The sequence below is a fragment of the Trichoplusia ni genome, chromosome 25 (genome assembly GCF_003590095.1).
Source record: "Trichoplusia ni isolate ovarian cell line Hi5 chromosome 25, tn1, whole genome shotgun sequence".
In the NCBI taxonomy this organism is placed as follows: domain Eukaryota; kingdom Metazoa; phylum Arthropoda; class Insecta; order Lepidoptera; family Noctuidae; genus Trichoplusia; species Trichoplusia ni.
In genome coordinates, this window is record NC_039502.1 from 3,722,340 (window position 1) to 3,750,104 (window position 27,765).

At 33.4% G+C, this 27,765-nt stretch overlaps 1 protein-coding gene across 1 annotated transcript in view; it reads left to right on the plus strand.

Moving 5' to 3' along the window:
* The first annotated feature begins 1,341 nt into the window (after positions 1–1,341).
* LOC113505414 (serine proteinase stubble) overlaps positions 1,342–27,765 on the plus strand; it is a 145,314-nt gene continuing 118,890 nt past the window's right edge. Inside the window, exons 1-2 of the mRNA XM_026888086.1 lie at positions 1,342–1,925; positions 21,552–21,630. Of these exons, the coding sequence (XP_026743887.1) occupies positions 21,609–21,630 (22 nt within the window). The 5' untranslated portion in view covers positions 1,342–1,925; positions 21,552–21,608. The remainder of the gene's footprint in view (positions 1,926–21,551; positions 21,631–27,765) is intronic.

The following is a 27,765-nucleotide window of genomic DNA, read 5'->3' on the forward strand; positions in this document are numbered from 1 at the left end:
ACATTTTATGTACGAAAGATGTTGTTTATAGCCGATAATCTGGTGAAGTTTTTTCAAATCAACTCTAGGGATATTGCATGCTGTATAACGACAGATCGCGTAGCCAAGTGGTAATGTCGTGAGTTCGATCCCCACCTAGGACAAGTGTTTTTGTGATTTACGAATGCCTATTTTGACCTGGCTGGTATGGTCTGTGAAATCCCCTCATACAATTAGTCGTTTTTAAAAGAAGTACGTCGTTCATTATTATTATTATTTTTATTTTTAACTCTGATTTATGATCCTTGAATTATTTCTTAAATGACCTTGCCCTTATTGTAGCCAAGAAACATTTTCCATTTTATTACCACACAATATCATAATATGGAGCAACAAAGACTATCTATTAGGGCAAATTTGTATTAACTACCTACTAAACGGACCTGGACCTTGGCAACACAGGTAACTAGTGGACTAGCTGAAACGTCGAATGTAGGTAAGATAGGTAAACTCGTTGTGTGGCCAGTGGTTAGTGGGTCAGCAGATGTAAGCCGTGATTGAATACTACCCAACCTAACTACTCCATGCAGACTTGCTTTATTTCCAATTCACGGACTTTCATTGTTAGAGTTTTTCTTTGGAATACTTTTTTAGTGAACGTTTCTTTTTGTACAACGACTGCTTTTTTTTGTTTCCATTTTAGTCGATAAACACCTTAAAACACCACACATAATAATATAAGCATTATAATTCCTCTCGAAATTTTAACATATTATTATTGTAAATACACGTCACAGTCAAAGACTTCTATAACAACTTTTAAGCATGAAAACATAGCTGTCTATCCTTAATTTCTTTAAAATTCGAAGCAATTAAAAAATATTAAATTTATATTTTGTAAAAACAAAAGTAAGTGTTGGATAAGATGCGCACGCGCATGATGCGCGCGTTGAAGTCTTTAATAGGAAAATTGAACTAAAGAAATAAAGTCGAGGATTTATGCTTTTTGTCAAGGTGTATGCTAGTTGCATATTAAATTAAGTAGCATAAACGGTTAAACAGTTCTGCAGTTTTACCGTAAAAGTGACAAACACATACATGAATGTACTTAAATACGTATTTACGTACATTTTACGACAGATGTACATAATGTCGTAGTGCCTTTTACTCGTTTGAAAGTTTTCACCATACAGAATAATTTGTTCCTTTGTAGGATTCATTAAAAGACATACAGCCAATTTTCCGCATCGTAAAAAATGGATATGCTGATTACGCACCATTTACGCACGAGCTTTACTGGTCAATAATTATATAGCGATGAGGTATAACGATGCAAATGCATTTTCGCTAAATGTAAATTTAAACTAACTTGATTAATGTTTGACCCATTATAATACCATCATGATTGGTATTTAAATATTAAGTAATAATAATTTTACTTCTTATTTATCTATGCACACTCATGAATTATATGCTCCCATTAACCAAAGTCAATAAAGACGGCTGGCGACGCAATGTCCAAGCGTGCGTCGTTTTAAAGATTTACGATATTAATTATATCAGCTATTCTTTAAAAATCCTTATTTATTATATTTAATCCGATGACTTAACTAGCCTTCCGTGCGATTTATTACGTCGCTCCGCATAATCCGTGCGGTGTAATTATTTACACACGATTAGTACCACTTTTACGTTTACAACAACCTGTCCTTAATAAAAGTGCAACAATTTTACTTATGCGATTTCGAGTCGGGCCCGCGTCTGATCATTTCTCCGGCGCTCAGTTGCGCCCGCGCATCCGTACCGCACGCACGCGCCACGCTCCCGCGCACCTCGCCGCGAACACGTCGCCGCTCGCGCATCAAGTGCTATCTCGACTAAACACATCTGTGACAGTGACATGGTTTTGTGCTTTAATTGGATTCTGTGACGGTGTCATTAGAACCGTAAGTTTCCCATTCAACTTTTACTTAAAATTATAAGATGCTGATCGATTCAATCGAGTTCGTGCAGCACACGTCATAAATAAAACTAAGCAACGAATTAGCACGCGACTCGGTACACACAAACCCAATTCATTGAATAGCAATTAATACGCGATCTGCGTTAGTGCGCTTCTGACTTCGTGCACGTATTTAAATTATTTAGAAATCCGAGTCATCACTTGCAAAAAAATGCACGAAATCGGCGGAGCGTCGCGTCGGCGCCGGCGACGGACACGATATGTGGCCGACGCCGATGCTCTGATCCGTATTTTAAGATACTGCGGCTATTTCTCAGTTATTTCTCCATTAAGAATTAAATTTTGCGAGAAATGTGAACGATACGGATTGTGCGGTTTCCTCTCCGCACTTATCGAGCGTGATTTCGTCTTGATTTAAAATCAGCTGTCAAATCGATTTTGCGGAATTGTGCTGGCGCACGTATGCGAGATAGTTTTGTAATTATCGAGACTTTAAATCAAATTTCAAAGATGCGGTTTGTTATCTTGTAACAAAGACAATTTATTGCTGTGTTGTGTTTCTAGGAAAAGATTTTTGTTACATTTCACCAGCAAAATGTGCAGTGAAAAATTTAAAGCGGAAGATATGCGAAGCTGCAGAATTAAGTGCTTTGAGATACTTTCGAAATTCATCGCTAAGATAAAACAAATCTTACACGAATTAAATAATTTAATACACCACAATAAGATCTTAAAATCCACATCCCGAATAACACATATTCCAATAAAAAATACAATTTGACAGCCAACTGAATAATTTGCATAAAATTACACACGCATTAAAATCTTCAACACTATGAAAAACTGGAAAATGTATTCATCTAAAAAGTGCAATACCATCCGATAGCATTGCATTTTGAATAACGAATACAAAATATTCAAATCTAGAGCAACGTTCTTTTTGCTTATGCAAATGTACAATAATGAAAAAGATTTTTTTTATTACATTCGTGGCAAAGTAATTACATTGTTATTCATATCTGCCGAATTTTCCTCTTCATTTAAGTGTTCGCGTGTTATGATTAATCGATTCATATTTTGCACATCCGATTGAATCGAGTTGATTAAATTCAAACAAACGCCGTTTTATCGTGAGCTTTACTGGAAAATTGGGCTTGTTACTTAACATGAAATATATTTGTGATATTTTAGTGACTCACGCGTGTTTATCGATCGTAATGTAAAATAATCAGTTAGTCGATTTGAAGTAAAAAAATATTTTGCTGACATCAAAGGTTTCAAAAAATGACAAGTAGATGATAAACACTGAAGACGAAGAGTAGGTAGTGCTTTGAAAGTTAGAAACTCAAATTTGAATAAGGTTATCAAGTTATTGTGATTTTGTAATATTTTGAAATAAACAATTCATGTCGCTCTTTATTCATAGCTCAGAAATCAACATATGCCATGTTGATTTCTGATTGTTGGGTTAAATAACTAAAGCGAAATACTTTATTCTTTAGAAAATCTCTCATTGATTATCTCAAACCATCACAGTAAAACGTCACCATACACCACGTAATTATCACGCTAATATGTATTATAAATCCGAAAGTTTGTGAGCTTTTTTTTACGTGTTTGTTTGTTGCCTCTTTACGCCTAAACGGCTGAACCGTAATCGATGAAATTTGTCAAGAAGGTAGCTCATAGCTTGTATTAATCAGGCTTCTTTTGGGATTGCATTGAAGGTGAGTAGTCATTTCGCAGCTATAACCGACATCTACGCATACGAAGCGAGCAAAAGCTAGTTGCACTAATAAACGTATTAAGCCCATTTTCGTTTAATTAAGATATCAGCAGAAGGCCAATAAATTATGGAGTCTAAAGGTCAGTGTACCGCTTGAACCTTGTGTTCAAGTAATGGTATCATTTGCTTGGGAGAATTCGCGGGTGCATTTACTTGGACCTATTTATGTAAACTGGCAATGTTAACTGTTATAAAGTGATGTTTTTGTCATTAATATGTGAGGTGTTTGGGTAGTAATGTTTGATTAAGTAGGTGGGGTATAATGTTAGTAGTCTAGAGGTATTGATGTTTTATTCAAAGAAAATAAGAGCAGTGAAAAAAATTGCAGTTTTTCATTGGCCACTCATTGATTTCTTCTTCTTTGTTTTTTTTGTAATGTTTTTATTGAATAAAATATTTCGATGTTATAAATAAAGGCACAAAATAACACGTTGTGTGTAGTTGGCCGTAATAAGATTAGTTAAGAATTATTTTAGCATGAATGACTATTTTGGAACAAACTTTTTCATTATACTGACTAATAGTTTTGAAAACCTTTTTCTATAATCGAATAGAATATTGTTTCACTATGATACCGTGAATAAAAATAATAGTGATTGTTGTCAATTTTTGCGATAACAATATGTGTTTTCAAATAACAATTACTTACATCGTTTATGTGAAATTTGAATACCACATTATCAATGGATACAAAACTACTTTCATACACAAAAAGTTTATATAACGCAAAAGTTATATTGATTTTGATTGTCAAACTGGTGATCCTAAGTCGAACTACATATCTAACCAACAAATTAGTATGGAAATCAGCCACTGACTAAGGGTTCTGTACAAATATGCTAAAGGAAAACCAATTTAAAAAATTAATGATACCAAATCAAACTTGTGATCCTAGTAGTTGTTGCTTAACTTCGTCATCACGGTTCTTGAGTCACAGCCTGGTGATAGACGGACGGACATACAGGCAGCGAATCCTCAGTATTAGAGTTCTAATGTACGTTTCGTCTGCAGAACCCCGACAAACATATTGGTATAGATTCAAAAGTTTAATCTCACCTGTCTAATTGCTAATTTGTTCCTTTTACCATCGATTAGTGCTTTCGGTTTGATCATTTTACGATTATGCCAAGACCATCCTTCTTTTAGTATGGCAATTAAAAGTGACTCATCTAACTTTCTATGTTCAAATATTTATATAACATGTACTTTCTTAATAATTCTGAGACGTCATTAGCGTTAGGGAAAAGAAATACGATCCCTGGTTTTTCCAAAAGTGTTACCGGTGTTAAGCTTGTGTGCTGGGTTTACTGCAACCGACCTTTAAAACGTTTTCTTTGAAAGGTTCTCAATTTGACTGCTTTTTTTTTCTGCTTGATTCTTCAAGCATGATTTTGTTATATAAATGAGAATTTCTGAGTTATTAGAAAAGAAAAGGACAAAAAAAGAAAATATTAGTGATCACTTAGGGGTATAAAAATATTTAATAACCAATTTTCAGACCATCTAAATAAGCACATGAAATTTTGTAAAATTTGGTGAAGCCGTTTCGGAAGAGGAGAAGAATAAGATTATATTTCCAAAGTTATAAATAACTAATCAGGCTTAATATTACGCTATTCCAATATGATATTGAACTGACATATAATTACATAAGTAACACGTTACATATCTTCTTACAAATTCACATTGACTAATAAAAATGAGACTCGTACCTACACTCCATATGCTGTATTCCTCTACTTTCATGTTTGTTTCCCAATGATTTTAGACAAGGGGGAAATTCGTAGCCTTTTTTACCAGACAATTTGTAGGAAGGTAAAGGTTATAGTGTAATTTGTTCTCTTTCAACGGGAAGTTAATAAAATAATTATCTTATTTTTATTCTTATCTTTTTGCATATCGTAAAACCGAACTTTCTGCAAATGTATTAAATGTCACGTTAACAAACACATTCATATTCTTGTCAATTCAAAAGTCAATATAAAGACTTTTTGAATAGATCAAGACATACAGTTACCTTTACATACAATCTGCAATACGAGAAACGTAACAAAAAAAATGCAAAAAACAACCTTACGTTATTGACATAAAGATGCTTTCAATATCAAAGACTGCAAAACATGTGTGGCATCCTGTACGCTATATTCACATATTCACCAATATGTGATAATTTTTGCACCGTTATACGCGGTTTACAAACTTTTTGCGAAGAAACTCAATTTTCTTTTGTTGCCTACGAGATGTTTCGTTTGTTTCAGAGTTCAGTCAACTCAGTTGAATGGTGACTGCATGTTTACTGCTAATGTTCCTTATTTGAGTTTTTAGTGGTGAAGTTTTTTTGAGGCTGTATAAGCGACTAAAAATGTTATATTAAAAAAAAAACATGATGTATTTTTCTTACGCAACAATATGCAATATTGATGTAAGTGTAAATTATTTTGGCGTTCACCGTTAATTGGAACAAGTAGCTAATTTTCACTAATTATTTAACGTTCGTAACTTTATTACAAATTGATTCAAAATTATGTACTTTCTTAAATACTAATAAATGTGAAAGTTTTATTTTCATTGCCAATATTTTTATGACTGTAAACATAACATGTGTAATAGGCATTACTAATATTCATATTACCATAAAATATTCAATTTAATTGATATTATATAGAGTTTTATTTTATTACGATCTAATAAATGAAAATTGTCTTCCTTCTTACTTCCGTTGCCGTACCTAATATAATATTTATTATCAAATTAAATTTCACATCCACTTATATAATTACGTATTATTAATAAAATATTCATTACCAAAATGATTAACTCGAGGTATAAACAAGGACACACAACTTATGTAAATAATAATAATATTTCAATCAACTAATTAATTTTTTGTATAGAACGACCATTTTATTATTAGATTATAACTCGACTGAAGCAAGCTGTTTATATCCAAGTACAGAAACAAGATAATTCAATACAATATCAAAGAATTGAAACATTGTATTAAAAAAAGGTTCTATTTCAATTCAGTACATCATAATCGTTTCAAACTATTTACCACATTAATTACCATAGATTTTCACTCATACGTCTCACTCGTGTGTAACTAGGCGGTCTGCGCGCGCGACTGTGTTAGTAGCTCGCTCAGTGAGAGTTAGTGCGACCCAGTGCGCGGGCGCAGACGTTAGGAAATCAAACGCTTCTTATAATGCGATGCTCGAATACAATGTTTGTGTCTGTTGTTCTATGGATTAAATATAATGGTGATAGATTTTTTGTAGTTTAAATCATGCCCTTGAAAACATTATCTAGTATTTCAGTTTCAGGTGATATATTCTTTTAGCGTTTTTAGCAATTGATAGTTATTTAATACGCAAATGAATTTAACAACATATTCGTGTGTGCCGGGACTAAATCTACAACTTTTTATTTCTCAGTCTAATTTATCATTAAAATATTTAACACTTTCCTCTTTATAAGACCTTTACCTTTGAATAGCAGGGCAACAATAATAAGGTGCTATTATTATTATCAACTATTTTATAATACTGAATTATGTCATGTCTATTATTTAAAGTTATTAAAATTAATGTTGATTTATTCAACTTGAATATGTGTAATACGTGTATGTTATTGACACTGAATTGTGAAGAAAAATATGGTGATACATATTTATTTTCTGATGAGGAATATTAAATGCCTTAAGCAGAGGAGTCTTCATTCCTTTATTAAAAAGTTTTTGCAAAGCCCTAGGTCGGACAAACTAATGTAATATTATTAGCCGTGTTAGCCGGGTGACGATCACTCACTATGTCATACTCATTTTGCGCAATGTGTCGCGAGTTCGATCTCTGCGTACGACAAGCATTTGTGTGATCCTTGCACGTGCCTAATTGAAGTTTGTGTCTTTACGTATTTGACTTGAATTTTTGGGAAACAAAAATAATTTTTTTCATGTGGGATAAGTTCATAAAAAATAACGTTTAGAGACCTCTTTTTGAAACCAACAAAATATTGGGTACAACAATAGACATTTTTATACAACCTAACACGGCAGTGCAAATTGCTAGAAAGTTCTCACAGTATTTTTGTTGATCAGATGAAACAATATTTATTATTATAAAAATAAATTGAGATAAGCATGGAAGCTGTATAAAAGTAGTAATAAATCTCAAATACTCAAAGATCTTATTTAAATGTTTATAACCTTTTAAATTTTATTATATTTAAGGATTATTTGAATGCATTAAAGAAAAATAGCCTTTAATAAAATATGAATACGAATTGCAAAACTGTTTGTTTCTAAAATGATAGATCCTTCTTATTTTTATTTAAGTAGGTACCCGGGGATAGTTGTTTCTTTTTCATTAGGAGGAAAATTTCGATGTATTTAATTAATGTTAAAGAAATGATGTCCCTACAAAATATTTTTCGAGTTTATTAAATTATACATCGTACCACTGACTCTCAACAGGTGACTACAAGCGTAACGCCATCAATAATAATTATAAATGTATCAAAAGACATTAAGTTATTTTTAAACAAACATACAATTACGACAAACACTTAATTCGAGCTTTCTCCATTCAAGACTAAAAACCAGAACAATTAAATAATTTCATTAAAATCTTCAGTTTTTATGACAGTGAAAAATGTTACGGATAAACTTTAAATGAAACTCTTTTATATTTTAAAGAAAGTTATTGTTAAGCCTTTCATAATTATTCATTGTTAATTTTATTTGGGAGCACAGAGATCTTAATGGCTATTAAAATTCATTGCCGAAACTTTGTTAAAAATGTTCTGCTAAATTACAGGTAAATTAAATTAGGTGGTGGCTGTCAACCTTATGTAAGAATTAAAGTAATTTTAGAGATAATTTCCCCAGCAAAGTTTTAACCTATGAAATGGGAACAGAATTGATCATCTCAAAAATTCATTAGCGAATTGGTGATTTCAAAATTTTCGGAATTTATATTTTTTAAGAGGTTTTTTCTTACAGATATTGAATTAGAAAGCAACAATAATAACTACAGTATATACTATTATTACTGACTTACCAAGCAACAGTTTGCTTACGCTTGTTTATCAGGATTACGGGACTAGTCGAAACCTCACGAAAACTACTATAAATTATAGGGTTTATTTACGATTCGGATGCGGAACCCTAAAAAAGATAGTACTTAAGTAGTAACTAGTTTGAGAAAAAATCATTCTGTCCAACGATCTTAAATTCCGCAGGAGCAAAGAAATGTTATGTATATCGAAAGTTGAAATACTTTCACTTATCCTACAGTCTGCTATATAAAGCCTAAATTAATATTTTATTTTTAAACCCGTTTGAGAAAACAAACAGGATCCCCGTTTATACGCATAATTTAATTTAATAAGCATATTATTATTAAGGTTTTTATCGGTCAACGCGAATTTGATTGCATAGACAATTTAACATAACATAACATAACATAACATAAAACAGAACGAAGTGCCATTCAGTTTGAGCAGCTCCTCTATAAAAGTTGGTCAATCTTTGTCATAATTATACCTATGTTATACACGAGCTTATTCTGAGTCTGGGTTGCTTGGTGCATATGACTTGAGCGTTTGTGAATCTCCCGTGACACAAGGATTAGAAAAAAAGAATAAGAGAGACACCAATAATTAAAATCCGACTGCAAGTAGTGGTTAAATCGCAAAAAAGAAGCAGTGACCTGGCTCTTTGTTAAAACCTCTAATTGAAACTGGGGAAATCCTAATCTAGAAATTTCTCAGAACACCTTAAGAGAACACATTCTCTTTGAGATTAGCATTGAAACAATAAAATCAAAAGAACATTTCAACAAACATTTTATACAGGAAATTGTTGCGTCGACCCGATTATCTCACATCTTAGAATGCATAAAATTAATTAACGAGTTCAACGACCTGCCAAGTTCAATGTTTTTTTGTTACATCACCAATTATTTATATCGATGCTGCCGGTATTGTATGTAATTCGTCAGTACGTGTTATTTCTAGGATAGTGTTTATATATTGGCACGATATTTTTATGCATTTATTGTTGGATAGGTTCGAGAGTAATTAAAAAAGACCCCTCTCCGTGCCGAATTTTATCATTCTATAAATATTCAAAATCGTCACTATGAAAAGAGCTCCAAGATTTCAGATTTTTGTGGAAGACGCAAGGATTGACCATGCGGTGCTTCGCCGCATCCTAATACCGCGGTAATCAGCATTCTGACCTATATAACAGCCTAATGTCCGCTATAACAATAACATACAAATTTTAATAATTAAAAGCTGATAAGCCATTTCTTCTTTCGCGGGTCTGCTGGTAGAGATTTCTTAATTAATAAGTTTCATACCTTCCGGCAACATCGAAACCATCACCAAAAAAAGTTATGAACATAATAGTAGACTTCGTAATTATCAATATTTTGCCAATTTATTATTACGTGGCTGTACGAAAGGCAGTCGTTGACTTTCGACTGTTTTCGACTTATTATGTGGAGATGAAAGTTAACAATCATTGTGGGCGTAACTTGGCTTAATTGAGTTCCTATAGTGAGCTGTGTTGGTGTTTTTGAGTGTTTATTTTCAGTAAGTTGCGTTTGTGATTATGTTGTTGCGAAAAATTAATTCTTATATAAACAAAACACTGATTATTTGTTATTTCTATTACGTTTCCATAAGATAATTTTGGCAGAACTGTATTTTTTTCATACATAGTACGGAGCAAATTGACTATGCAAAAGCAAATGTTTTGATTTAACATAGGCAAATCTTATTAAGCATATGGAAATTCCTTGTAATTTTAAAACTTTTTGAAGGGGACGACTAAGGAAACAATGGATGGATTGTGTGAAAGATGATATGGCTGCAAAGAATGTTTCTTGTGAGATGACGTCAGACAGAAAGGTATTGAAGGAGAAGACATGTTGCGCCGACCCCAAATAATAATTGGGATAAGGGCAGGGGAATGATGATGATGACGATGATGATGATCATGATTTAAATCTTTTAGCGTTAGCGACTTTAGAAGTCTTACTTATCCGCAACGTCTGCTTAACTTTAATATCGTTTAATTTATGACCTTAAAATGTAGGTGAGCTTAACAGAGTATTGTTACATTCTAATCTTTAATGTGCTATTTTTATCCCTGCATGAATATACCAAACTCGACCTAGAAAGGCACACACCGTTTCTACCACAAATTTCTACTCTATCCTCTTTACAATTAATTCAAATAGTATTGACAGATTAAAGGATTTTGTCGCGAAATTGATCTCAGAATCCCACACCAGGGCCGTTAATAGCCTTATTAAGGCAGTCGTTGCGTGTTCAATTGATGTATATCTTAATGTCATTTCGCAGGTTTGCGTTTGCTATATCAAGTGATTGGCATATAAATGTGTTTGCCTTTTGAATTATTGAATGGTGAAGTTAAGGTTAGGTTTGTTGTTTCTGTTCTTAATTATGTGTAATTTTGAGGCTGTGGGAGTGTGGAAAAGGTTGTGGGAAATCTGTTAGTTTATTTTCTCTAGGACATAATATACAGAGCCTGATTTAGTTGGTGAATTTATTTATGTGTGGTACTAGATAAGATTAGATGTACTATTTTCGTTTATACCAAAAGTAGATTGTTAAAATTTTAGTTTACCTTTAATACATGGATTTTTTTGTTGCAGAAAATAATGATTTTGATTTTGTACCTACTGCGATTTTTTATTGGAATTTGTAAATTTATTATTGACTTTAGAAGGGACCATTGCTTCTGGTTGTTAGTTAATCATATTTATATTAACAACAACTTGAGAATTTTAAGGGTTTCATAGTGGGTACAAAACAAACAAAGCCTGTAGATTGTGAGACAGGCTCGCGCTATTGAAGTCCTTATAAATAGATTATAGAAAACAAATTTGTAAAGAAGATTCTAATCCCCAAATGTAAACTAATCTAGATATAAAGTTTTATTATTGTTTTTAGAGGTCCATTCAGAGTGCGGAGTTATTGGGTTCCGTTTATAATACCTCTATGTTCCCCTAAAATTGAAAAAGTTCTCGAAATCATTTTGATAAAGTCTACAATAATTAAAGACCATTTGATGGCAAAAAAATCTCAGCCTATGGCGATTCACGGCTCTGGATCTTCCACATCCCAATTAAATATTAGTTCTCATAAACCGTATAGCAACTGACAATATGAGAAACTAAAACTAAAGCATTTATTTTATTACCGTTAGTTTATTGCAACCGACACAAGTTATCATTAGCCGGGTGTCAGCTCATATTGCGGTTATGCCCAAACAATGGTTTACGATCAACCGTATACGACTCATTGGCCATAAACTATTTCAAATTAACAGAGCAGCATAACACACATATCATAGTACGAAAGTTGTTAATATTGGGAGTGATAAAAAAGTACTTAGCAAAAATAACTTATAACACACAAAAGAAAATATATAAATTCTTCTTCTATAAATGGTCAAGTAGCATATGCTCCAAATGATGGCGCACTATTCAGCTATTGTTTTCTTTCTCTATTCGTTGCAAACTAGATGAATTAAGATGCGATAGTATTTACAAGCATTGCCAAATAGTCAAGTGACATTTTATCGATTTAAAAATCCTCAAATGTAAAGGAATGACTGGTTAAAGTCACGTGATGAGTTGAAATGTAATTTCCATACATTTTAGAGTCCCCTATAAACTTTTCAAGCAATTTCTCTTTTAAAACGCTTGTAAATATATCACTTGTTACTCGCCCGGGGTAATTTCAACCACCAGCTCAAACTTATTAGACAACTTAGCTTTATTTTGATTTAATATGCAAGACGATTGATTTAGTGTAAAGGCAGATTGGAGGAAACCTTAATTGCCATAGATAGCCAGAAAGGTGAAAGCCTCGGTAGGACGCTAAACGCTGGTATTCATAACGGATGGGAAGCAATTACAATAATTAAGGATACAAGTGCGTACCGCCTCCTCTTAAAGTGAGACTACAGCAGCTGTGTAAGCAAGACAGCACTATGTCACGTGGAGTGCTATCCCGCTTACACGACTGCAATAGTTTTATGTTATGAGGAAGTGGTAGGCTTTAAGGCGTACTGCTATATTTTAGTACCGATACGATCGAATCTACCTTTTATATGTTGCTGTACAACTAATTTCGACTTGCTACATTTCTTAATTAAGTGCGTTCATCACTTGTTTCTGAACACATTTTCTATCTTGCCGCAACTGAGTTCATTCTTCTATCAGCGAAGTGGAAATTTAAGGGAGGAAGTTCGGTGCTCGAGTTTTTACACCGGTAATGCTTCATAGCAAGAGTCTGAGCTTCAGATAAAGAGGGTAAACGTTAGTACGGTTATTTTTGTCGTTTCTTAATTGTTAAAGCCAAATTCCCAAACGCGACTTTTGGCTCGTAACCTCTTTTAACCAACTTTAGTTGTAATACTGACTTTGTTTTCTTGATTAGGATAAGTGAAATAAAGAAAAGGATGATCTAGATTAAAGTAAAATAAATGTTAAAATCGGTAATATGATATCGAAGTGCACTTAAAAGCTTTTCTCAACGATTTGAACGCTATCTACTGGTAACCAAATCCCCCGTAAGAGTCGATCGATCCTAATGGAACGTTTATTGTTACTCAAAAATCAAAGTGCTCGAAATTGGCGTTGAAACGTGATCAGAATAAACACTTCTTACGATTTACGAAACGTTCTAAACATTACGAACAGTCAACCACACATTAGACAACAATTTGTTGTTAGAATCACCCTTATTATTGTGTTAGTAAGGCCTTTATTTAGAAGACGATGTTACGAAAGTCCTATGGGGGATTGTACAAGGAATATTCCATGAGTAATTTCAAGAGATTTTAGTATCAATTGTGGAACATTCAACGCTCGCCTCACACCGTGATCTCTACACTTACAATATTAGCAAACATAGGTTTTATAATGTGAAGCACTATTCTGAACCGTACGAAATGTAGACCAGAAAATTTACGTCAATTTATTTCTATCACGAATTTATATTTTACTTTAGTCGACATTAATAATGATTTACAAAGAAAAAAATACTCAACCGTAAAATTATTGTAACGGTAAATTTGAATAATCAATAAATAAATCTTATTATTCCAATAAATTTGTCAGAGCGTCCTAAACGAAGCATAGATAAAGAAACGAATACATTTTCACATAATCATTTAACGTAACGACTGAAAATTAACATAAAATTTGAAATTCAAATTTCGAATCTGAAATCTGCGAAATAACCGTTACTTTTGCTATAGGCGTGCAGAGAGGGATGTGAATTAAGTGCGCAAGCGCCGAGCTGAACTAAATGGAAATTTTGAACAATTAATGATCGCAACGAAAGTTAATGTGAAAAGTTTAAATAGTGTTCACACGATAATGCTACAATTATGCTATGATTAAAAGGATCCCGCTGCATGCATTATAGAGTTATTGCCGACTTGCTTTGCACAATCGCAAAACTTCTGTTTTAAGAGTTGATGGCAAAGGCACTTTTAATGCAGTTTTTTTTTTAACAAATTTAGTAATAAGACCTACTTGGTATTACTCTTTTGCTGATGCATATAGCAATGACCTTTTTTCGGAATATGTTGTGAAGTCCACAAAACAACAAAAGCCCAATAAATATAAAACCAAAGATAGTATCTCATAAATACTCAGCCATTAACAGCAGCAATTTCAGAAATCCCAGTACAATTATCGCCACTGCTATTGTAATTTAATATTGCCGTTTGTTATAAATCAGAATAGTGTATCTGGCCGAGAGCGGGAGCAAGAATCCAACTAATGGTTGCACTGATGCGTTATTGATACACGACGCGACTCGCAACGGTACCGGCAGAGCGCATCACGCCGAGTGCATGCCGTGTTCAGGGCTGGCACGCGTTATTAAAATTATTTCTTTTAATTGTAATGGGATTTTGTTTTGTTTGCTAACTCATTAAGAAGGCTGTAAAGTCTATTTTTGTAATGGCATGGCTTACTTTACGTGTTAATATTGTTTTTTTAAACAACTCGAGCATAAAGGAATAAGGCATTTAATCCTTGTATCGCGGGGGTTTTCACAAACATTCAAGTCACATGCACAAAGACACCCAAACTTAGGACAAGCATTCGTCGATCACACAAATGTTTGTCCTACGCTCAGTGGGTTTGGCGTGGTGACCTCAACTACTTGGCAATTCGTTTATTAGAATAGAATATAATATTTTTTACTGTACCTCATAGAATTATATCAGTGATTCTTAGAACATATAGTGTAAGGGTACAATGGCGGTATGTTGATCAATCTTGTAGAAACGTGAGATGAGGCTGTATTCCACAGTTGGGCAAATCCTTTTGCCCAGTTGCTGGGATCCAAGAGTTCAGCACAAATAGACCCTTGAATCTTAAAACCATTTTAGCAACTGCTTTTAGTTTCATGAAACCTCGTTAATTCAATTACATCCTATCTTGTCAACAGTGCTTTGTGTTACTAAAGTCGTTGTAACGTAATTCGAAACGAAATTTGTTTGTTCTACGTCTAATAACTAAACCTAATACAATCTAATTCTATAAATACAACGGGGTGAAACAATAAGCTGTAAATCGAATTAACGTGAAACTAATTCTGTTGTTTTCAGATAAGGTTGCTTTTACGATAATTTTCTTTTTAAATAAGCAACAATATCTTAATTGATTTACTCGTAATTTGGAGATTTCGCCTTGTATTTGTAGGGTGAAAATCATTACGGATATTACTTGATCATCTGTCACCCACACACCACATGTCAAGTGCTGTCTTTGGTTTTGTGGTCAACCAATAACTGTTGGATCGGCAGATAAGGGGCTGTTGGTCTAGTGGTTAGTGACCCTGACTGCTATACCGGAGGTCGTGGGTTCGATTCCCGCCCAGGACAAATGTTGTGTGATGAGCATGATCATTTGTTCTGGTGTCTGGGTGTAATTTATCTATAATATGTATGTATTTAGAAATATTTAAGTAAGTTTATCAGTTGTCTGGTTACCATAACACAAGCTCTGCTTAGCTTGGGATCAGATAACCGTGTGTGAGTTGTCCCAGGATATATTATAAATAAATTATTATAAATAAGATTGAATTGAACAGCGTTTATATAATCTCCCACCATAAGTCGGTGTTAATACAATGGACAAATTTGAACTCTAGGTTAGTGACCTTGGTAGCTTAACTGGTAAAACGACTGGTGTGTTTAACTTGGAGTTGTATAAGTCCTTACTGGGATTCAAAAAATAATTATTATTTTATTGTAATCGCAAAATTTGTGGATAGTACCATAAGGTTGTTTAAATGTTGGTAAATGTAAAATAGTTTAAAAATGTAAGACAGCTGTATTTGTAATATATTTTATCAAAAGTTACAAAGGAATTCGAGCTAGATTTAAATTACACAAAAACAAAATTGTAACCACATATTGTCTGTATATCTGCAGGTGACAGCCCTACTCATATCAAAAGCTATTCGTAACCGGCATATTATTTCACTGCGCATATTCATCACTGCGTTTTACAGATACCGCGTTATGATCGATTGTAATAGCGAATTTTTGTTTGTTTTTCATGAACCGTTACTTCGATGAACCATTGAGCTTATTTCAATATATTCTGATAATAACAGGCCGAAAATAAATCACAAAAATAGTCTACTTTATATTCAACTAACTGTTGCCCGCGACGTTGTCCGCGTGGTTAGAAGATATTAGTTAGGAATTTTTGAACGGAAGCCCTCTAAGATGAATATTTTTCCTCGTTTTTGCCATATATTCCATTGTATCTTCGCGCCTATTAGTTGCAGCGTGATGTTATATAGCCTTAAACCTTCCTCGATTAATGGTCTATTGAAAACAAAAATAATTTTTCAATTTGAACCAGTAGTTACTGAGATTAGCGAGTTCTAACAAACAAACTCTTCAGCTTTATATATTAGTATAGATAGAGTATAGATTTAGATCGAATGAATGTTCTAATTTTAACAAAAGAAAAAAGTTTATACAGAATCAGACCTTATTATAAGACTGAATTTTTGAAATAAGAGCAAGTATTATTTTAACCTACTTTCGAAAACAGAAACTTGTTAGCTTTCAGAGCCGTCGTAGCTTTAACTTCGCAGTAAGTTTCAATGCATTCTATTCACATAATGATTAATTCAGAACTTATTTTAAAAACTTCTTAATAATACATGCTTTGTTCTTTTAAAATGCTATCGCTAAATTACGACGATGAAAACACGTCTCAGCGGACTTACTATAAAGAATTACAATCAGGTTTCCGTTTGTGGGAGCGAGACGACATTTAAACCTGCGTATAGCTTCGTCCTGCTTTGACAACAGCAAAACTTCTATTCAATGTATTTATAGTAAATATACGAAGTAACCACACCTGTTTAAAAATTAATACCCTTTTCTGCATCTACCATAAGTGCGTAGTATTAATGACACTTATTAACTTCAAAGTAAATCGCGTATTTATAAGCTTAAATTACAGTTCGATGGGTTGATAACATGCTGTCGAATCTACATACCGATGTAAAAGAACAGCTGTTTAAAAAGAATTACTGTGGGAATGTTTTTGTTAGAGTCTAGAATTCAAGTTGATACGATAATCGGTTGTCTATTTGTGTAATGAGATTGCTGTTTTTAAAAATGTGCGTGTATTTTTCTTGAGGCCTTGGATCGACAAAATAATTGTACAGAAATAAAATGTACCTTAAAATTAGTAAAAAAAATGTGTGATAAATGTCACATCGCAATATATATAAGTATGTATGTTGTTAGTATTTTATAATGAAACAGCTCCTGTTGATGGGACGCAGCTAGTTAACACTAAGGAAGTGGTGAAGGGTAGGCGATACGGTGTGCTTTATATTTGTGTCCTTCTAGACGTTAATAAGTACTACTTTGTAGACTAACTTCACAAATTTCAATTTCGTTTTAGTAAACGAAAGTTAGAAGACGCGCTGCGCAGCCCTATAACAATTTTCGCGAATGTCAAAATATCTAGCGACCAAATTCTGTCAGAAACTTCGAAATGCGAACATCTTAGTATTTCACTAACATACGCTAAGTCGTGACAACTCGTCTGATGGAGCAAAATTCAGCAAAATTTCAAGTCCGTAGGTAGAAGTAGTCTAAACTTATATTCAGATAAAAACTTCAAACTGACTGAATATATTATACTATACTGAAGAGGCTTCCCAAAAAACTCGCCGAAAAAAAAATCTGATACATTTGAAATGTTCTAATTGATTTGTTTCTCAACTTAACGCAACGTATAAAAGTCAAAACACATCAGATCTATAAAAAAAAACAGAACTATTTAAAATTCCACATTCAACATTTTGTTCTTCATAAACACTTTAAATTCTTTTTTCATTTAAAGTATTCAACCTCTACGGTTAATATCTTTATGAAGTCTGAACAGCCAGCATCTGTCGTGAAGCGCGAATGATCGTAATTTGCACACCGCAAGCGACTCGTTACTTCTAAGTGGGCGCACGTATTGTTATAGGACGCCAACGTACTTTTTCTTTCACATTATTCTTCCGTTCCTGAAAGAAAGAGATAGCGATATCTGTACTTATACACTATAGTATGTCTATCTCTCTCTAAAATTGGAAGAATTGCGGTTTTAAAATGAAATACGGCCACAGATTGTTTCTTACCGGATTGTCATCGATTATGCGTCATTTTCAGTTTTTTGTACATTTCTACTTTCTAATGTATGAAGATTGCTTGGGTGGGTATTTAATAGCTGTGGCGAAGATTCTTTTGTTGTTTTAATATTGAGTATACGTGGGTGTGGTTATTAAAAGTTGCATGACCGATTTCGCTTTATGAAAGTGCTTTTTTCAGAAGACAAACTAAAATTATACCTACGTTTTAAAACATAAAATTGCTTAATCCGGCACTCAAACATAATTGTTTAACAATTCTATTTTTATCCATGAATGATCGAAAAGAAAGTTATAATTAATTTCTCGGCTATTTATACACTTAAACTTTTACCTAGACACAAACAAATACGTCACACATAACATCTGAAATGCCCGAATACATCACTCGAGAGTACTCGAAACACGTTTCAATAATGACTAAATTTAAAAAAGCGAACTTTTCTCGAGTGTTACAATTTTTTTTTTAATATTTGACCGGCGTGAATAACTGTACGTGTTGCTCATTAGCCTGCCGTAGCGGTTACGCAGCGATTACGCCGCGATAGCAATCAGTATATTTGAAAATATTTATGTATAATAAAAAACGGAATGAATCAGCTGTTTGCTTGAAATTATTGTTACGGTTTGTATATTGTTGGTAAACTGGATTCGTTTGGTTTTGTTATGAGCTTTTGAATTTGTATTTGATGCTTGTTTTGATGATTTTATTGCGTGATGATTTAGGTATAATGTCATTATAACTACAATGTAATCAAAGTGTATAGGTGTCTTAACAAAGCTTAATCAGTCATTCAATTAACAACCTAGTCTCTTTAATAAACTTAATGTATAAATGTGACCTTTACGAATCCGGCCATTCTCTGTGCATACTATACAGCTAAGTGTTATATCCCACAGAATAAATATACGAAAAGAAAATAGCAATTCCCATTCCTTTGATAAAAACAGATTTTGTTATAATCCAGTATCAAAAAGAATATCGATAAACTAGAAAAAATAGGTTATGTGTGAGTGTGTCATACTTAATTTCTATTAGAATAACTTACAAAATAGCTAAATATTGATATAATAATAACACAAAATAAGTTACAACTTAGTTACTTTCGCGTTCAATTAAAGATCAGGTTTACACCTAAATTATAAAACTAGTTTAAGTAACGATCTCAATTCCCATATAAATTTACTTTCATTTCGTTTATAACTTTCCCGCTTTAATAACATATGTATTTTTAGACAACAAATCGTTTTATGTTCTCAATAATGTGTATTTGTAATGTTTTGTTATTTACGATGTTAAATTTGCATACCTATTAGTAAACTGGTGTTATATCTATACTAATAAATAAAGCTGAAGATTTTGTTTGTTTGTTTGAACGCGCTTATCACTGGAACTACTGGTTCAAATTTAAAAAATATTTTTGTGTTGAATAGACCATTCACCGAGGAAGGTTTTAGGCTATATACCATCACGCTGCGACCAATAGGAGCGTGGATACAATGGAAAATGTGGAAAAAACAGGGTAGAAATAAATTATAACTTATATCATCTAACCACGCGGACGAAGTCGCGGGCAACAGCTAGTTAATAGATAAGATTCCAGTTTTCATCCAATTTCTGCTTCTTTTAAAGTTTAGATCGACATTTAAGACTTGAGCTAGAACTCAATACTTAAGAACCACAACGTCTAGTGGATATAAAGAACTATAAAATTGTTATGTTATGTAATAACCCAGTTTACCGCAGTAAAAAAGAACGAATATTCATGCCGTTCATTATGAGCTAAGACGAGTCTTGACCATAAAAACTATACACATAACACATACCTATTTACTAATACCTATTAGGTTTACGGGCGTTCATATCATAGACCCTCATTGTTGAAGACTAAGATCAGTAACTAGCGTCACAGTATATAGGATGGTACTAGCAGCCTCTCGTGTGAGAACGGTCTTAGCTCACCAAGGCTTAATGAACGGTAATGTAAGATCATTTTCTTCGCCTTTAATAATCAAGTTTCGAGACATACATTTTGTGCATTATTGTTCTTATCAAATGGTAAAGAAAATAAAAGCAGAGTTAGGACAAAACTCAATGATAATTCCCTTTTGTTACTCGAAATCGGTATGCTTGCTATAGTATATTTTCTTGCTGGCTTATCTGGTCTCAGATATACTAATTAAATTGCGCTATTTCATTGTGATTTGATTTTGGGTAACTTATAATCTATGCTACAGAAAATCACACAAATTACTAACTTACGCTAGCGATTTCTTTAATTAATTATTAATTAATTAATTAACCCTTATGTGTTACATTTCAACAAAAATAAAATCATTTTCTACTAAATAAATAATTAATTCCTCATCTTCAGTTTCGATATGAGAATTTGTGCGGTTTCTAATTCAAGTAGATCGGGTTTAATTGAAGCTCGTTAGGCGAAGTTGAAATCTGACCGGTAACCGCATCGTGAGCGTCGCTAGGAATTTCATGGATATCACGTATAATGAACTATGTGAAATGTATTTGGGTATCTATGTAACTTTGGTAACGCCTGATGTTCGTCCAATGTGGTTAAAGTAAAAGGGTGACCGTAGATTTTGTCGCTTGATGCATTAAGTAATAGATTCTTTTCAGACGTCTTCAATTCAAATGCCGAATCTGAATCTATACAGTATTTTTCGACAGCGACTCCAATCGAACGTTCGTTTAGTTACAGAATGACTTTGGAACTGAGTTATGTATATCGAACTACTATCAGTGCGTTAGTGCTAGTGAATAATCAAAGCATAATCGATTGCTATGTTTTTATTAATGCAGAATTGGATAGAATAGCAATAGAGCAAAGCAGGCCATTAATTAGTCATACATTTCTTATATTTTACATCAATGGCAAAAGTATAACAACACTCCCAGGATCGTTTATTAATTCCGACTTCACGTCACTTTTAAGCTGATCAGAATCTTACTACGGATGGTCCCGGATGATCACCTTGTCGCAGGCAGACTACCTTGTTTTGCTTTCTGCCTATGTAATTAAATTATCCTTATATTAATTTGAATACTGATATCATTTATTGTTTGTTTCCAAGGTGTGTGTGCAGCAACTGCAGGTGCGGTGATGCGCCGCGAGCGCCGGCGAACGACACATGCATGCCGCCCGCGCACCCGGTAAGACTGACTAGCTATGACTATAGTGATTACTATACGTTTGCTCTTTGTTGTATGGTGATTAATTGGTGTGGAGTGATTGCGAATGAATAATAGAGGTTACTTGTGGCACTTGTCGTAGGTACTGCCCGCGTATTTCTGACTTTTTTATACTTTTTTTTATAAACGATATAAGTATGAAATCGGCAAAAAACAACAATTCGTACTACAATACTGGTAGAAACAGTAAATGTAGTACTTATTAACATAAAATACTTTTGTTTCCGTATTTCCTATTAACAAATATTTATTTATGACTTACGATAGAATTTATCTAATTTTCACGTATCAACGAAATATATCAAGTTTTCTTGATTGTATAACCTTACGTGTAAGGGCCATCGGTACATGATTGATTTCTACTAGGAAAAATGGAACTATCTGGTTGTATAACTCATCGTTTCGTGTTTGTCGGTATGCGTGTGACTACGATACTAAAGGAATTGCTAATAAACTATGGGGTAGTGATAAAAGCGGGAAATGAAATATGCAATTTATGTTTTGCATACAAAACTGTTGTAATTTGCTCACCCACTTTTTGTACGTCTTAGAAGAAATGTACAGAAATATAACAATACACTAGCTGGATCACCCAAGTGGAAAATTTTCTTAGGAGAACTTTTTTGGATATAAATAAGTCGAAAGCGTGTACAAACGCACCGACAGATGGAAAAAGACAAAACGTATTAAAAGAAAATGGCTTCCATATCATTTGTTGACCATGCAGCAAGTATACATATAGGTATATAATTAAATGGTTAATTATTTTTTTTAGTTTTTTCAGCTAATTATTCATAAATAGTTTAAGAAACCTATTATTAACTGGGTCACATTGAGGCCAAGTATAATTAAACATCTACCTAAAAGTATAAAAGGTAAAACTTGTTTACTTAAAATTACATATTTGTACCTTTTTGACTGTGACAATAAATAAGGGCCTTTATTAAGGTACAGATAAACCTAATTCCCTTATAACCATAATATCCATCTTATACGACGAATAATAAAATAATAAAAATATTACCTTGAGAGCAAGCCCTAATTAATTACACAAGTTTAATTATAACGAACATGGCTGTGTTGATACGTATTATCATAATGAGTGTGTTGCAATTATTTCTGTAACAGTTGTTCGAATTTACTCTCGTGAGCAATTGGATTGGGGTAAAGTAGGTTAGACACACAGTATTGTGGCCATGCGATCGTGATTTCTCGGAATTTAAGGAAAATTTTGTAAATTGGAAATTGTTTTATTTTTGGTTAATTTGTCGTGATTGTTAACGTCATTAAATTAACCTTTATGTTGATCACATCACTTTAACGTTGATATTTTGATTATTTAAGAATTAAAAATAATCAAAATTATTAATTACTCGTAAGGCATGATATATTATGTTTGTTTTTCATGGTTAGGCAAATTAATTGTACCCTAACACTGTATGTATTAAGAATCACTGCTGTAATTCCATGGTGTACAATAAAGAATATTCTAATCTAATCTAATCTAATAAATTGTTTTTGACTTTTAAAAAATGGTGGTAAATCAAGACAAGGTAAATCATTTATATACTTTAAGATCCTGCTTCGACAGTCTGTTTAGGCCTTGAAATTTCAAATGAAAGTGCTTACATAACACAAAGACGGACCAACATAAACACTGACACAAAACATATGCGTGACTAAAGACTGAACGAGGCACAAAATCCGGCATTTCGTAATGAGTTCACAGCACAGCGCACTGTCGTGGGAGCGCGTTTACCTTATATATCTTAGCGTTGGGGATCTTCGTCAGACATTTCATAACATCTAAAAAAATATAAAATTAAAAAATATCTTTGTTAAAACCTACCTGCTTACATATATATATGAATAACTATCTTTACAATTGAGTCACATTCAACATTGCATCTCGAAGGGTCGTAAAATTGACCTAAATGCTACAAAAAACATGTCAGTGATTGGATCTGAAGTTAAATTTGATACAGAAATCCAGACTAGGCCGAGTATGTACATTCTAAATCGAATCGGTGGTGTTCTTGGATCTGTGAAGGTAAAGAACAGTTACCTACGGTCACAAATTTGGTGGATAAGCGAATGTTGTTGCAAATATGTTTTATTTAAGCCCATTTGTACGCTACCTTTAGTCACCGGTTTTAATTTTTCCCTCATGTTACTTAGTGATAATATACCTAAACAAAACGATACCAATCATAGGCATTGTGGTACAGATACCGTCGATATTTTGACAGTTAGAAAATCTTTCGATTATTAAGTAAGTTACAAAAATCACCAATGTATCGCCTACAAAATGTGACAGGACCTGTCTATTTCATCTTTCCTCCGGGAAATTCAGAGTAACACGACACTCACGTACTTTTCCAGCAAATTATGTATGTAGGACTCCATTATAAATATAAATTGTTCCCAAGCATTATTTTGTTGATGTTGGTTAATAAAGTGGGCGCTTGGGAGACCTCGGATTATTTTTACACTGCCGTGACCTACTTGTTGATGAGCCTGTTGATTCGGTGACCTGGACGAGGGATAATAATGAAAAATGTTAGTGTTGAGAATTATGTTGACAGTCACAAGTGCCAGAGGTAAAAAGAGGGCGACACGTGTCACTTGAAAGAAAGCTCCTATTTTAAGATTTGTGACTGTTAATCAGAAATAAATTTTATTGTCATAGCGGTAACAGCAATATATTATCGGTGAAAAAATGAACTGCCTAGCAATAGCGATTCATGAGATTTAACCTGGTGAAGGACTGACACAGAGACAGCCAGCAGATACTTAGTTATAGGGTTCCGTTTTTACCCCTTGGGTACGAAACAACATCTTAAAAAAACATTGAAAACTCAAAAACTTATAATGACAGTATGTATTTGATTTATTTGTAAAGGTGTTGATATCCGCGGCAAAAACAACGTATGGTGACACCACAATTAAATGAATGCCAAAAGAAAACTGTACACCGATGGATGTATCTGTATGTACATTCGATTTAAAACCAATAACAACACTAGCAGGTTCCACATTTCATGTTTACATTGACTTTTTAAGGTTCCCTAACCAAAGGGTAAAAACCCCTTACAACTAAGGTTCCACCTATCCGTCCGTCAACAGGCTATATCTCATAAACTGTGTTAGTTAGACGGCAGTTGAAATTTCAAGACTAACTGTTGTCCGCGGGTCTATCTTCTACAAATTGAAAATGATCCCACGAGAACATAAAATCGGGATAAATACTATCCTATATGATAATCCTGGTTCTAAACTTCCTGTGTATCAAATTTCGTCTAAATCTGTTCGGTTTTTGCGTGAAAGAGGAACAAACATCCATACATCATTACCTACAAACTTTCGCATTTATAATATTAGTAAGATAGTAAGTTGATGTTCATAAATAAATTTGAGGGTACCTACATATTTGTCATCTAACAGATTTATTTGTCTTTAGCCTATTTGCAGAGAACCCTGTGTCGTTAATCTTTCTCGCTCTTGACCGGTTTTTTACACATTTCCACAGAGTAATGTGCTGCATGTATTACAATTTTATATTAAAGCAACATGAACATATTTAATCATAGAAATGTGAGCTTGATTTACTGGAGTTTTTGTAGCTTGTAATCGTTTTGTTTAAATGAATGTTAAATGTATTTACACATAGCGTTGGTAAGTGTTGTATAAATATTTGTATTTTCCGTAATATGCTGTCGAACAAATGTGTTTTTTTTAATACGCAAATGAAAGGTTAAGGTACGGGTTTTCTTCTGCTTATATGTCATATATGTATTACATTATAATTTATGGGATTAATTAAATGCATTATAGTCATATAAAAAGAGGTGTTTTAATAGAGCTGAAATTAATTACCGGTACTATTGACCGACGCCGGAGGTATTCAATAATTAATAAAATCTATTATCATTGTAACTCGTTAACCGTAATAGCTAAAGAGTTAAAATAAATTGCCGCAATAACAAAAAAAAACAAGTTTAAAATTTATTTTTATTTTTTCTTATATTCGTAGGATACGCCCGATGTCGCGTATTTGTCTCTTACTTCACCGGCCTCTTTTCGTATTTTGGGGTTCGTGGCTAAGCTATAACCGCATAATTGAATCGATCACAGGTTAAGCTATGCTTGACGCGGTTGGTCCGTAGATGGGTGACCATCTTTGTCATAACAAGTTCCTCCGTGTTAAATTGTGGGTCCAGGCTGTTATTCCTGCATCTTTGACAGTCGTTACAGGTAGTCAGAAGCTTGAAAAAGTCTGACTACCAGTGGGTTGAGGAGGTCAGATAGGCAGTCGCTCCTTGTAAAACACTGGTACTTAGCTGAAAACGGTTCGACTGGTAGCCGACCCCAACATAGTTGGGAAAAGGCTAGGCCAATAAAATGATGGGTAAAAACAAACCCTAATGAAATCTGTCTATAAATGAACACATCGTATGGACACACAACCGAAAGTTCAAAGGAAAAACGCGTCGCTGAGTGCAGAGTATTGCAGAGCACTGAATCGGAATCCAATACAGGAATTAATTGCTCCGCCAATCCGAAGGATATCGTTTTCGGTACAATTGTGTTTGTTTTACAAATTGCTTTGTTTTATCACGTGTACTGAACAAGATCAAAGGAGATCTGTGTTCTGGTTGTTTTTACATAATTATCTGTACTTTAGGCGATTCTTGTTTAGTGTGTGTGGGTCAGGATAGGTTGACTCTTTTTTGATATATTATTATTTTGTACATGTCAACCCACCCTGACGCGCAACTACTGGCCAATGTAGTTGTGCGCCAGGATGGGTAGACTGCTTTGTAATGCTTTATTATTCAAAATATATTTGGTTGATTTCAGGCTTTGGTACAATTTGTTGTTTGGCTGTTCTGTCTAAAAATGTATTTATAGGGACGTTCTTTGTAGGAATATGGTATATTGATGTTTATTATTAAATGAAAAAGTTGTGTTTTAGATGCCGCTGGCGTATAAATATATTGAGTCCCCCTTTTAAAAACCTTGTGCCCTCACAATACAAACTCAAAGTCTCATGTAACACATACTTCTCATATTAAACTAGAGCTTAACAGATTAAGATAATTAAATGCATACATCTGTTTACACGTGAGATTATTCAAATATTTAAACGATAAACAAAGCTAGAGCACAATCTGACACGCTCCACTTTAAAGCTCCCGATTATCGTGGAAAAGTAAAACATGACATTTTACTAGAGAACGAATCACTTGAACACAACGCTGATGAATTTGATACACACGGGATTTTTCTGCGGCCATTAATTTTACTCCCAGAACATAATACAGTAATAAAAGTTGCATTAAAAAGCTCGGCTATAAAGCAGTTATTACCTTAATTGCTCAAACAAAAAACACTTTCTCTATTCTGTATTAATGTTGGAGTTTTTATACAAATATTTTAATGTCTGACCCGCCATTGTTTTTTGGAATTGGGTAGGAAAGTGACAGTCTAGGTAATTGATGTGCACTTGTTTTTTTATCCGAGTGGCACACTTGTGCCTGGTCACCCTAATGCTTGGTGCGTTGTGTATGACAGTATTGTTAATGAAACTTTTTTGTAGTTTACGGTTTTAATAGAAATTGTGATGTATGGTTTTTTGGTGTATGAGATATTTTGAGACTAAAAAATGATATTTAAACTGGAATGTGTTGACTCCCGACTTTCCGCGACTTTTCGCGTCACGGCTAAAAAGTATAAAATAGTTAAGTTTTTGAATTTCAAAATTTGTTCCTTATTTTGTTGCTCCGAACGAAATAAAGATAAATCCCGAACGTATACTTTGATCTTACACTACAGTAGAAACCATTTATTTGAACAAACTAGGGTCTAATTAAATTTCGTATATAATACTTCAATATTATTCAAATTTCCCCGAAGTGTTAGTGTTCCCACGCCGCGCGCCGGTCCTAGTCGTAAAGGGTCACTGGGCTACTATAAACTAGAAATAATTAATAGTAATTAATAAATTATGCCCAATTGAGATTTATACGATACAGCGGCCATAACATCGACGTATCGATGACTTGTTTACGATATGTCATCGATATCGAATGAAAT